This window comes from Trachurus trachurus (assembly GCF_905171665.1).
Source record: "Trachurus trachurus genome assembly, chromosome: 3".
Taxonomy (NCBI): domain Eukaryota; kingdom Metazoa; phylum Chordata; class Actinopteri; order Carangiformes; family Carangidae; genus Trachurus; species Trachurus trachurus.
The window spans coordinates 38,710,179-38,724,548 of NC_139893.1; the positions used below are offsets into that span (position 1 = coordinate 38,710,179).

At 41.7% G+C, this 14,370-nt stretch overlaps 1 protein-coding gene across 1 annotated transcript in view; it reads left to right on the forward strand.

Annotated features, from left to right (window-relative positions):
• Positions 1–14,370, forward strand: part of map2k5 (mitogen-activated protein kinase kinase 5) — an 84,102-nt gene that overhangs the window by 11,156 nt on the left and 58,576 nt on the right. The window contains exons 4-8 of the mRNA XM_083997540.1: positions 7,992–8,061; positions 8,918–8,958; positions 10,325–10,392; positions 10,511–10,559; positions 12,793–12,857. Coding sequence (XP_083853666.1) covers positions 7,992–8,061; positions 8,918–8,958; positions 10,325–10,392; positions 10,511–10,559; positions 12,793–12,857 — 293 coding nt within the window. The remainder of the gene's footprint in view (positions 1–7,991; positions 8,062–8,917; positions 8,959–10,324; positions 10,393–10,510; positions 10,560–12,792; positions 12,858–14,370) is intronic.

The following is a 14,370-nucleotide window of genomic DNA, read 5'->3' on the forward strand; positions in this document are numbered from 1 at the left end:
TTTCTGTCCTACAAGACCTCGAGGGAGCTTAGCTTGAGGGTCTACTTTGTGTGAGCGAATGAATGTTTTTGTCCTAAGTTTTGGGTTGGGACTGTCATTTTCAGTTCCAGTTCCTGGTTGTCCCCCTGCAGGAACTGCATTCAGTTTAAACTCTGTTCCCAGGCTTCTTGTTTTTGTTTTAGCTCTCTGCGTTTCTTTTCAACTAATTCAGGGTTTGCTTCATTGTTGCAGGAAGGCGCGATGTGGCCGTCCTCGCCACACCTGAAGCAGTACCATGGCTTCCTGTTGATAAGTTTTGGTTCTGGAGAAAGTGATGGATTTCCTTCAGCAGGGGCTTTGGGCTTAGCCTTTTGTTTCTTACCTGGCTTTGCAGACGCTTGGTTTGAGCTTAGCGATGCTTCCAGAGAAGCTAGTTGGGCTTGTAGCTTCGCCATTTGTTTTTCAAGCGTTCGTGGGTCAGAGGGGGTAGCCGTTGCTTCATCGTCATCAGTGGCGTAGTCCTCCACTGAGAGTGTGTTTGACTGTACTTTTGTTCTGTTAGCCCCAAAATGCTGCTTCATCCTGCTGGACTTAGCAGCTTGTCTGTCCTCCTCAGAGCGCACTGAAAGGAGTAACTCTGAAAAGGGAGGAGGGTTATTCTTCTTCTGTTCAAGCTGAAGACTGGTAAGTAGACCATTATTCCAGCAGCCTCTACAAAACTGCTTAAGCAGCTGGCGGTCAGAATCACTAGCAGCTAACCCACCTCTTTTGATGACCTTACTCAAGATTGTCTGCAAGCGCTGCAAATAGCCAGAAGGCTTTTCTCCAGGGTCTTGGTTCGTGTTTAAGAACTTTGCAAAAAGCTCATCGCCATCATCAATGATACCATAAGCAGAATCAAGGAGGGCAAGATAGTCTTGGGGGGAAGCATTGGGCCCAAGATGTTTCACAATGGTGGCCGCAGGCGGGAAGAGGCTCTCAACCATTTTCCTGGTTGCATGTGTTGCAGACATGGCAGGGTCTGCAAGGAAAAATTCAACGTTGCTGCGCCACATGTCATAATCTGACTCTGCACTGGGACAGGGGATTCTCCCTGAGAAGGGTCTGAGTCGGGCGTTGCCATGGTAGTGGAGAGGAAGATCACTGTTCTTGATTACATGCTCAACCACTACTTTTTGTATTTCTGGAGTGGAGAGATGCTCGGAAGGTAAGTACTGGGTCGGGTTTCTAGGTGGGGATGATACCGCTGCACCTACCTCGAGTGGGGGTGTACTACGTTCAGCAGAGTGATTGTCACCTATATCAATAGGATTTACAGCAGCTGTGTGTATGGGACTAGCATGCTGAGGTTGATTAATCTCTGATGTTTCTGGTTCAGTTGTTTCAGGTTTTGTGGACTCTTGAATCCTAGCTAGTTCATCTAGCAAAAGCTTTTCAAAATCTGCTCCACTAAGCTGAGCAATATCCTTCAGTTCACTTAGGTAGATCTGAGTTAAAGTGGAACCTCTGTCTGCTGTGTACAGCTCTGACAAGAGCTCAATGTGGTGGACAATGTCCGGGCTACTGGAGGGCCTATCAACAGGTAAGTTACCTTTAAGGTGCTCAATAGCTCCACCTGAACTATATTCCACTATAGCTGTGTTCTGGAACTTAGCTTCTCTGCTGGTAATTTTAATTACCCTCTCAATCTTACCATACTGTCCCAAGTACTCAAATACTTCATTGTCTACCTCACAACCAGTTACACCACTAACTAGCAGTGAATTAGGTACCTTGACATTTTCCCTTGTAACAGTATCCATGTTCGTATTTGTACCACAATGTAAATTTATGTAAATTAAGTGGCATCAATGTTCACAGAAAAAATGCAACAAAATATCACAATGCTCAACTTCACTTTCAAGGATTAAACCAACTCCTGGCTGGCTCGCCAAGTTTTATGTAGCCCTTTTAACCTCAATATTAGCAAGAAACCACATCCTCTAGGTTCAGAAAGCTGGACTCGAAGTAGAAGTTGAACAATGATCATTTATTACATTCAAATCAATTATTATTTCACTGCAGCGCATGTAATTAGAAAATCCCCCAAAACAAAATACAATAGAGCTCTTTAATAAAAATAATAAAATAAAAAATAAAACAAAGTTCAAAATAAATTGTCCGTTTCCTTCTTTTTCAGAAGAATAAAGTTCAGTTCTGTGTGTGTGTGTTTATCAGTCAGTTCTTCTACTACCCGGGTAGATTTTGTGGTGAACGATCTTATCTGTATCAGAGTGCAGTAAGTAGAAGTCTTTCTTTGGAGTGGATCCCGTTCTCCTTTCTCTCGATCTCCTGGCTCGCCACTGAACCGGCAGGTTCAGAATTCTTGCTGGTCAATCTCTGATCCGAAATAAAAACCAGTCTACACAGAAGGTGTAGAAACACATTCAATTAATACCATGTTCATAATTGACTTTTCTACTACTTCTTCTGATTTCTTCTCTAATTTCTCTGAATATTTATAATCAAATTTAGTACATACACAGTTTAAATCATCATAAATGATAGTGTACACACTCATAGTAGAGTTATTTTAACTTAACTATCCCTTATGAACTCATATTTTTAACATAAATAGACTTAATTGTCTTTTTAAGCAGTATTTATATTTTTAACTTTTAAATGAATATTTATCTTTTAACTTCAATACATTTATCTTTTTTAACCTTTTAAACCATAAATGAATTTAATTAATTCACTCTTTTTAATCATCATGAGTAATTAAACAACCACAATGAAATAAATCACCTTTTGTACACAAAACAGTACAATAGCATGACATTCTTAGACCTTATCATCATATCCCCATTTATTTCCCTCATTCAACAAGGTGGTGGCCCACTAGCTTAGCCGGCTACACCATTAGCACCTATACTACCTGCTTAGCAGGCTACCTGAGCTAGCATAGCGGCGCTAGCCGCGATTAGCATTAGCACGGATTTACCGATCTTTTTAAAGTTGTTTTTCCCACATAACACAATGATATAGCAATACCAAAGTGGATGAAAACATTAGATACTAACTCCGACTGGTTTTATTAAAGTGTTTCAGTAAGCAATATCTTTACATGAGCTCATTATCAACAGGCTAATACCAAGGCCTAGTATCTTAGCATGTAGCTCTTAGCTTACCGGAGTCCGAACAAAGGCTTAACACGGTCGTAGCGGCTCCTCTCTCTCTTTCCACAACATTCACAGACTCTTTCCTAATAAACGAAAGGTTTATCAACACACTGTACGAAGAATAATTGTGAATTGATGTGTTTTTCGTCACTTTCATACCTAGGTCCGGCAGCTCACTAGCAGGTGTGTTGCTCGGTGGGATCGTGTATCGGTAGTGAGTGTGGCTCTGTGTATGGGCGTGAGCAGTGCGTGCTCAGAGCGTACTCAGCGACAATAAACTTGAACGCAGGGCTGATACGCCACCTAGCGGCGGAACATGGGAACTACATTTAAATTACATATATGGGCTTCGTAACCATATGGGTTACACTTTCATAACCGGAATATTAGCAATAACCTGGTTGCGCACAGCCATGTAAACACCATATCCTTTTTAAAGGGACCCCGAGGAGTTTGTATTTGGTTATAAAAGAGTCTCATATTAATGTGGATGAATCCACGTTACCCACACTTGTTAATGGGTCCATTTTCGATAAATACTGTATATCGTTTTGTCTTTAAAGTTATTTAGTTATTATTATTTAGTGGTTGACTCGTCCAGCATTTCCTACTTTTGGTTTCCCGGACGCTGCCTGGCGGGTCTTGGGAATAACGCAGCTGAATCGCCGTTTATGGTCGGAACTACGACGGTATCTGATCGTCTTCCAACCTCCGACTTTCATTCTTGATCGTCTGTCTTGCGCTGGTCCAAGAATTTCACAGTGCGCACGGAGGCTCATGGGAAATTAAGTGTAAAAACACTTCTCTTTCCAAAACTCCTTGTTGTCCCTTTAAAAACCGGAATATGCTCATATTCTGGTTTTTAAAAACCTGAAAATGACCCCTGGGTTACTCCTTTTCTAACCCGAAATTTGGTCATGTATACGCCTATCGGGATGTCCCCATCGTAAGGAACATTCATTTGTGTTCTGCGCATGTTCTATTTGCAAGGAGTCTTGGTCTTTTGAGTACAGGAACTACTTGTTGTAAACATGGAACGTAAGATAACACCAGACTTTTAGAGTGAGGAGGAAACAAATCACATCAGAAATCACTTCAATTCATTCACTTCAAATGCGTCATGCCGTTGTCCGTGCGTCGAGACGTTCTCTGTGCGTCGCTGTTTTGATTGGGATATCCCAATTGATTACAATTACCATACAGGAATAACCCTGTTTGCTCACGCCTGTAAACGGCTTATTCCCAATGTTTTAGAAACCGGAATAATGACCGTAACCCAAATATTGACTGCATGTAAACATAGTCACTGTGATTCTGTTTTTTATTCCATAAATACCAATTTATACCATCAGCTAGGGCTGCCACGATTAGTCGACTAGTCACGACTACGTCGACTATTAAGATCGTCGACAACTAATTTAATAGTCGACGTGTTGTTGCTGCCCACCACACACACACGTGCACTCACTCACTCAAGGTGAGTTAGTACAGGTGTTCTCTCTTTTCTCTCTCTACCTCTCTTGTCCGTCATCAAGCGGCACCGGTGTAGCCGGAACGTTACAGCTCCTGGTCACAGCGGTCCTGGTCACGTAATATAATGAGCGCTCATCTTAACGAGGAAGTCTTCTCTCCCGGCGTAAAACTATAGCCTACGTCAATAGCTTCCCATCACAGTCCATAGCTACCTTGCAGAGTTTCACACAGAACTTTCTGGTGGAGTCTTTTTATATGTTTCTCCTTCTGTGACAGTAAAAAGGGACAAGACGATTGTCTCAAACTATTCGATTTTTTTTTTTTAACAGAACGACTATTATTTACACTGAGCACAAAATGTAGGCTACTTTTGTTATATTTGAGTGAGACCAAAACATTTTATTGTGAATAATGCCTTAGTTTCAGGTGTCTACCTCATTTTATATGTTTGATGCCAGAGATAAATGAAGGAAAGAAAAACCTAAAAAAGCTGTTTGCACTTTATGCTACAGTTAAAGCTGCATATTTCATTAAAAGTTTAATGAACTATCATCTTAATTGTCTTTATTTTTAGTTAGCATATACCTTAAACACTTCAAGCTGAAGGCTAATGATGGTATATAAGAGCAGCTGCATGCTGGTGGGATAAGCTGTATGTTTTACATTCAATTTACGTATGATCCGATTAGTCGACTAATCGGAAAAAATTGTCGGTGACTAGTCGACTATTAAAATAATCGTTTGTGGCAGCCCTACCATCAGCTCATTGTTCCAAATACCATCTCGTTCTTTATTCAAATGATGTGACGTGTTTGAGCAGCATGATTTCTGACCCTGCCGTCACTCTTTCCAGCGCAAATATATCAGCATCCTCGCCGCTGCACTGCTCCCTCCACACATCTCAAAAGCCATTCCTGCAGTGAGTCTTTGGCAAGCCAATCCAGAAGCGCCATAATGGTTTTTCTACTTCTCATGGGATAGCCAAGTTTTCTACTTCTCGTGGGACAGCCAAGTGTAGGAAAAGCTGCTGATCACCTGGAAAATACCGGACCCACTCAAATATAATTCACACTTGCAGAGTATTTTAAATGTCTTATGCAAGGGCTATGCACTTCAGCACTCATTTGCATTCGTATTCAGTGAATTTTTTTTTTTTTTTCATGTTGCGGTTGTTTGCTGCGTTTGCCATTTGGCCTCCGTAGAGAGCGCGGTGGATTTTGCTTTAGTGTTATTAATTCCAGGTGAGCAGACAGCCATTATGTGAAATTAATAGGAATTAAGGCAAACCGGCGTGTTAGGTGAAAGGTGGGAGAATTCATTCTCTGGCGGCTGCTTTGTGTGTTTGTAAATTTGTGATAATAATTAGTTAAAACGCTAAAATGCTTTTCTTCTTCTCATCCTAGATCCCCGCTCTAACATTGCCCCACGAAAGAATCCACGCTCCTTATTGCCGAACAGAATTAATGCTCAAATTCAGCACTTAATTAACATGTGTCTGCAGAGGGCATTTATTGTGAAAAAGTATCCCCCCCTCACCGAGAACATTGATTGCTACATGCTCCTGTGAGACCCACTGGTCTTGGAGGCATCTCTAATCATTGTTCGACACCTTGAAAGACAGACGCCCCTTTTCAAAGTTAAAGACTGGCCTGTGTCAGGTGCTAAAAAAAAAACATGTGACCTCATCCGTTCCTCCCCCCCCACCCCCCCCCCCCGGAGGTAGTGGCTCTAATTCTACCGTTCTTACTCCCATTTCCCCTCAGTCTGCTAATGATGATGAGGCCCGCTCTTTTGCTCTCACTCTCCCACTTGTCCCTCAAGGCTGAGTGATGGTATTTGGGATCGGACACTGTTTAGTTATTGGCCAACAATGGAGAATGTCTTTTAATAACACACCTACCGCAGATTAGGTGGTAATTGCAGCCTTAATCAATAAACTAGCTGAGTGGAAAATTAAAGGTACATGAAGCCCGCCCCCCCACACACACACCCCCCCCAGCACCAACACACACATCAGGCCCATTGTTCAGATGTGGCCTAGTAAGAACGCTGCAGGGCGAAAGCGGAGGGCTTGGAGCGAGGAGGGATCTGACAGTGATAAATAGGCCTTTTAATAACAGCTGTGCCACTTGGGGAGCCATTCTGATCCGTTCCCATCCAAGCCAGTCCCAGCGTCCCCCCCCCCCCCCTCCCCCAACATGAGAGAGCAAATTTACATATTGCCACGATGACTTGGTAGCTCATACTGGATTTTAAAGCTGCAACAATTAAACAAAAACTGAAAACAATAATCGATTATTAAATGAATCGTCAACTATTTTGATAATCTAATAATCGGTGTGAGTAGTTTATTAAGAAAAAAAGTCAAATTTCTCTGATTTCAGCTTCTTAAACGTGAATATTTCTAGTTTCTTTGTTCCTTTATGACGATAAACTTTGGTTTGTGGACAAAACAAGACATTTGAGGACGTCATCTAGTGGTTTGAGAAACACTGATTGATGAACACTGACATTTTTCAACATTTTTTTTTACATTTTATTGACCAAACAATTAATCGTTTAAATAATCAGTAATGAAAATAATCATAAGTTGCAGCGCTACTGGATTTTAGACCAAACACGATGAACACACACGTACTTGTGGACGACTTGTAGACGCACATCTGTGAAAGTGTCTCTGTGTTTTGTGTAAGAGTTTGATGTTTATTTTTGTTGGTTCGAAGTCTCGAAAAGGAGGCGACAAAAAACACACACACACAAACACTCAATCACACACACGCACACACTCACAGTTTAACAGATGGTTTGGTTAACTGAAACATCAATTATTGCATTGCCTTGGCAAGCGTCTGAGAGGCCCTAGAGTGTGTGTTTGTGTGTGTGTGTGTGTGTGTGTGTGTGTGTGTGTGTGTGTGTGTGTGTGTGTGTGTGTGTGTGTGTGTGTGTGTGTGTGCACGTGTTAGTCCTGTAGGATATGAGTGTTTGGTGAGCTGTTGACCTGGAGGAGAAAAGGGTTAATGCTACACTCCTTCAGAACAAGCCCACAGGGCATTGGTCCTCATCGGCAACAGACTTCTGCACAGCATGCCCACATTTTTGGGAGCAGTGTGGATTAATTCTGACGTCATTTAAATAAACATTTTTTGTGTGCGAGCGTAGAGCGCAGTCAAATTGCAAAATTACCGCGGCTTTGTTCCATCTGTTTTAGGCTGTTACATTGGATTGTTTTTTTGTTTTTTTCTCCATTCTGTTAACACTCTTGTTCACATTTTAAGTCATTCTTTATTTGTGAAAGTATGTGTAATAATCACTTCAAACTATCATTGTTTCCAAATGTTTACTACGCACTATATGACTCTTTTTTTTTTTTGCCCTCAGTACTACAACACAATGAATGAACAGCGCATGAATGGACTGCTGCCTGACCCTCTCCAGATTTTTCCAAGAGGTACACAGTGACATGTTAACATTTCATCATAGATTGGAAATGCTGAAGGGCTCAATACATCTTTGCAATTAATTTCCTCACAATTAATCACGAGTAGATTTAAATATTAAATAAATATATAAAAACAACTGAAACTGTTATGTTGAAATGTGGGTGTTGTGTTGAAACAATAGGGAAATTGGAGCTTTTGGTGGCTGGAAATAACAACGCAGCCTCTGGACAACATTAAAATTCAGCGGCTCGTTCCGTTATTGCGATGACTTGTCATTTATAAATCTGCATTTCGTTTGCTTCAAGGACATTAAAACTCCCAGCCTGTATTCAGACTAAGCCGTTCCCGACATTGTGTCGTTTTCTTCCAAAGCTGGTTTTCACTAGGAGGCCTTTTCAAATAAATATGTTTCTACATCTTCATATCATTTTCTCACCAGTCATACATAATCGCTAACAGACCCCAAGGGCAGCATGATTAAATATATCACTGTGTCTGACTGTCTCTTTTACTCTATATCTTTTTGTCTGTCTTTCTTTTCCCTCTCGCTCCGTCTCTTTTCTCCAACTCTGTGATTCTGTTTTCCCTTCCCTACCTACCTACCTACCTACCTACCTACCTACCTACCTACCTACCTACCTACCTACCTACCTACCTACCTACCTACCTACCTACCTACCAACCAACCAACCAGCCGTCTCAAGAGCCCAACATCTCAATCACTCTTGTCTGCAACTAATTTCAGAGTAACCCTCATTTCATTTCATCTCTTTTTTTTTTTCTTTATAAAGGACTGATTCCTTTTCAGCACATTTGTAAATGGTCCAGTGATGTGTTCTACAATCTAGTCAATTACTGTTTCAGCCGGCAAGACTCCAGGGATCCGGAACATACATGGCCTGAAGGTACGTATCTCAATAATTGTTTCAGCTGCCTTACACAGAGAAGGAGGGAAGGGGAGGGAGGGAAGTTGAGGCAAATGGATTGGTAACGCTGTGTTCCACTTATTGAAATGTCAATTGAAGTCAAGGCTCTCCTTTTCTTTCACTCATTCTCTTGCTCCCCTCGTCTATGTTTATGTATGGCGATGGCTGGCTGCCACTGTGGCGGGGCTCATCCTCTCTCCTTCTGTCTCGCTGTATTTTTGTGTTTCTCACACCGGGGTAGTCACTTCTGAACAAGGTGTCAGTGCTGGAGCAGACACCCCCAGAGTAACTCTGATCCTCTCAGTCCATGTGATAGGAGGAACATCAGCTTTGGTCAGCTTTGGCCAAAACCTATAAGAAGATGTTATTGTTCAACCATGAAATTATCATTACATGCCCCCCCCCTCTCCCATTTACAAACGGCCTTCCACAGACCTTCCTCTTTTACGCTGGGCATATGTTACTATTGAAACTCATTGCTAATTATCTTGGGTTAAATGACTTGACACCTCCTCCATCTCTCCAGATGATCCATATTATATCATCTCAATTTCAGTAATAAAATTACCCCCACCCCACTGAAAGTGCTTTATTTAATGTATCCTCTGAGGAGCTTGGCAAACAACTACTGAACTGTGTCAGTGTTTTTTTTTAGGGTTAAAGGTCTGTTTGGAGAAGATGATATTTTCTCAAAAACCTTTGATAATCTTCCCCCTGTTTTCTCCCATTTTAATATAAAAGTAATTGGCTAAGGAGAGTCGTGTGCACTGTTTAAATTAGGTCTTCCTGGGCACTAATTAAAGAGAGGTTCCCTGTGCTTTAGTAGACCCAACACGCCGGCCTTTTGACCTCAATTAAATGAGTTATTTTTAGTCCGCCTTTACAGGGTCTTGTCTCTCCTTTTGTGTTCAATATCTGGGTTTAGTGCAGAGGGCTTTGGAATAAACATAGATGCAGATGAATAGATGTAAAGAACAATATCCCCAGTGGGGCATGACATTCTTCATGGCCTGACTTTATCTCACTCCCACATTTGCCCAAATTTGTTTTGTCTGTCTTACTTCCTCTAATGTGAAGACTCCTTCTCTTCTCTTCTCCTCTCTGCTGTCTGTCATCCTCTGTGCAGACACCACTTTCTTTCTTCTTCGCCGTCTCACTTCTCTCTCTCTACGAAAGCCAATTAACCTCATGGCTGAACTGAGAGCCTGTGTTTTTTTTTTTAGAGGGTCTGGCCATATGTCTGTCTTGTCTGCTTGTCTGTCTTTTGGCCTTGACCGCAAAGTGTGTGCTTGTGAGTGTGTGTGTCCTTTCACATTTGTGTGTATGTGTTTTTGCACCCCTGCAGGTTAATACCAGACCTAACCCGGCCAACGACTGCACTCATGCGGTGCCAGACTCCATGGCCAACAACAGGTGAGCTCTGCCGGGGCTGGAGGAGCTCGTTCCAACTGATGAGCTGATAGACGAGCACAAACATGTTGTGTGCGATGCTGGCGTCAGTAAAACTTGTGCCGTGTTTTCCCTCCTGCAGCTTAAAGAAGTCGTCTGCTGAGCTGAAGAGGATCCTCACAAATGGGCAGGTGAGGCTGTGTTTTGGTTTAAAGGGATAGTTCACCCAAAATTCAAATTTCACTCATTATCTACTCACCGTCATGTCAACCAAGAGCTGTGAGAATTTTCAGAGTCCTCCGTTCCTTCTCGGAGTTACGGGGGGGTCCGCGCAGCAGTATTTGTCCATATAATGGTTGTCAATGGATACCAACTTTCTTTGTCCAAAAAGACACACCAAAAAACATCCAAATACCTCCATGCTGCTCGTATGTAATATCCGTCTTGTATTGAAGTCCCGACATGAGAAATTGTTCCGCCGGTCAGTGCAAATCACAGGAAGAGCAGTGAACCGAGACACTGGGAGCTTCCGCTACAAACAAGCTTAAAATATAGACTTATTTAATTTTTTTCAGAACAATTTCTCATGCCGGGGCTTCAATACAAGAGGGACATTACAGACGAGCAGTATGGAGGTATTTGGATGTTTTTTGGTGTGTCTTTTTGGACGAAGAACGTTGGTATCCATTGACAACCATTATATGGACAAATACTGCTGCACAGACCCCCCCCTAACTCAGAGAAGGAACGGAGGACTCTGAAAATTCTCACAGCTCTTAGTTGACATGAGGGTGAGTAGATAATGAGTGAAATTTGAATTTTGGGTGAACTATCCCTTTAAGTAGTATTTGATCACTGCTGCCTCGCTGCCCCTCCTCTCACACCTAGTTTCCACTCACCGGAGCACATCCTCACCGGCCGCATGCTCCACTATTGATTTCTTTTGATTCCAACTGTAGGCATGTTACACAGAGCGTATCTGGTTATTGGCTCTTCACTGTGCCGCACTGGGAGCGGGGTGGGGGGGTGGGGGGTCTGCGGGTTGCTAGCGTCAAGCTGCTACCGTCGTGTCTCTGGTTTAAAAAGACGCTCGCTCTTGCGCGTGCTCCAACACACACACACACAGACACACACACTGTGGCTAGTGTGTCAGGGAGACAATTAAGCCAGCAGCCTCTCAGGTTGCTGCTGTAACACAGTGAGCTAATAGAGCTGCTCTCTCCCCTCTGCTGCGGCCTTCATCCATCTTTTCTCATTCTCTTTACCTCCTTCCTCTCACCATGTCATCAAGTCAGTTGAAGTGAACTTGGGGAGGAGGGGGGTGCATGTATGTCATGTTGTACATACATGTTAACATGTATGTTGCAATGTCTGCCATATTATGGCCGTGCAAATTTAATTTAAGCAGCCCTATTGATATCACTTACTGTATGTATGTATGTATATATTTCTTCTTTTTTGCAGATTAGGGTTTTAATTTGTATTTTACATTTATTTAAAATTTCAAAAAATACATGTAAATTAAATTTTTCAACAGATTTAAAGAAAATCAGAAACTCAATACCAGTATCAACAGATCATAATCAGTCCATATAAAATGTCTAGTATCTGTCTAGTTTAATTATAAATATTCCACACTTACATGAGGATAAGGTATTTAGTTTAGTTGTTTGGCCTTTATAGTCTGTTAAAGCAGAAGTAAGCGGAATGTTTGTGTTAATATAAGTCTTAAATAGTTCTATCTTCCGACAGCAATCACTTCTATAGAGTGTTTGGTCTGAAACACGGGTCTGTCAGTCACTCTGCTCTGCTGTAAGCCGAGGAGAAAACTTTCCTTGTATCCTACAACCTTTATCCAATGAGGAGAGAGAACGGCATAAAGGGGCGGTCCTCTCTGTGTGTGCAGCCAAGGGATGCGCGTGAATGTGGTGACGTAGGGACGAGGGCGGGGACTGCTAACTCGCTTACTTCTGCTTTAACCTACTTTGAAGTGTCATTTCATACAAATTGAAGCTACAGGATTATTTGAGTGCACTGTTTAGAGGAGTTTCCTTGACCTTTGGGAAGATGTTGACTGGTTATGGGCAAGAGGGAGGAACTTTTTTCCCAGATCACTCATGTTAGTTAGAGCCGCGTTATATCACCCACACGCCACTGACACTTTTTATGAAAGTAGAGTGGAATGACGACAGCAAACAAATCGTCATTAAAGTCTACATCGCTCACTGTCGCACTCGCCCAGATACAATGTCCTTTTATAAATTGGACAGCAAATGTTGTATTGATCTCCTCTTCTCCTCCTGTTTTCTCTCCTTATGTTGCTGAACTTGTAGTGACCTGAATGCTTGTCTTGTTTATAGCCTGCAGCCACCCCCACCCCAATCTCTCATTCACTCTCTCTCACTCTCTCTTGTTGCTCTGTAGATAAATGCCCAAGATATCCACTATCAAGAGCAGCTCGGCCATGGAAACGGTGGCACAGTTTACAAGTAAGTTTGAGCCTCCACAAATACCACGGGTGAATGTCTCAGTGTCTAGTTTGAGACCAATAAGTACCAGTTTTCTTTTTTTTTTTTTCCTGCACACATTTTATGACAAAATGGCACACATCCCTCTGCAGCTGGGTTCTGCGAGGGCTTCTCCATTCTTCACCACCCTCCCTCTGTTCCCTCAACCGTCCATTTATCTCCCACTGTTTGGTGTGACATCTGTCAGGCTGCTTTGTGTCTGTACCTTCATCTATTTATTCTGGTTTGAAGGTTGCAAATATATGGTATTGATTGGAGGCTGTAAGGTATGACAGCAGTTGACTTAATCGGTTTATAGTCCAGCATATTACCTGCCACCATGGAAGAGCTCCGACCCCGCTGGTTAGACAAATGTATGACTGTCCTGTTAACGTTATGACAAGGTTGGCATTTGTGTTGCTCCTTTTATCTTTCTTTTCTGCACCTTGTGCTTCACCCTTCCCATCAATCCTCAGCTATTGAGCTGTTTTATTGAGATTGAAGTATTGATCACTGCTCAGACTAACCTTGACTTGACAGAGTGGTCTGCCTCACACATTCACCAACAAACCCAGTAAATATCCTATCCAGCAAATCCATGAGACTCTTTTTTTTTTTTTTTACTTTTATCCCCCTCTTTTCAACCTCCTTTTTACTGTTTTATTACTTTGCCAGTCGCTCCTAGTTGTAGGAGAATAAAGGTTGCAGATCAGTTTGGCACAAGAAACGGTTACACAGCACAGGGGAGGCCGATAATGTAGGGCCAACACTGTCTAAGTCAGTTTAGACAAGCAAAAAAACAAAACAAATAAAAAAAAACATGTTTTTGTGCTGAATTTAAAAAAAAAATCTAAACCTAAGCCTGGTTATTGCACATTATGTCATGCCATGTTCATGTAAATTCAGATACCTTATTCAGGTTTTAATTAAGATGTAAGAAAATGTTAATCAATTCATAGGTGCTTTTTCAGGTCAGAACAATCAGGGCAAACAGAGGAGCCCAGTCTTCTTTATTTTTCAACAGCTTGAAGATGTAGCCCTTTGAGCATTTTCCTGAACACATGCTGTGTCCCAAATTCATACTACACACTAAGCAGGTTATGAGCATGTAGTTCTCACACTGAAGTGACACAGTCAGTATGCACATTAAGCAGCATTAGAATCATTCTCATTTTGGATACCATTTAGTATAAAATGGTTAAATATATGAATGAACTAAACTAACTAAACAAATAATAACTGTAACTTCATGTCCATACAATATCATAGACTATAAACAGGTGCCTAAAATAAACTGCACCTAAATCCTTCTATTTTTTTTGGAAAACACAGAGGTGAAATCTTATAGTGATTTTTTTTGTTCACGATTATATAATGCAAATTAACTTTGAGCGGCTTCACCGTACATATTTCATCTCTTCCTGCATATTTGGGTAAAGTCTATGACACATAATGTAGCCAAGTATAATACAGTGTGGTATAACAGTAGTATATT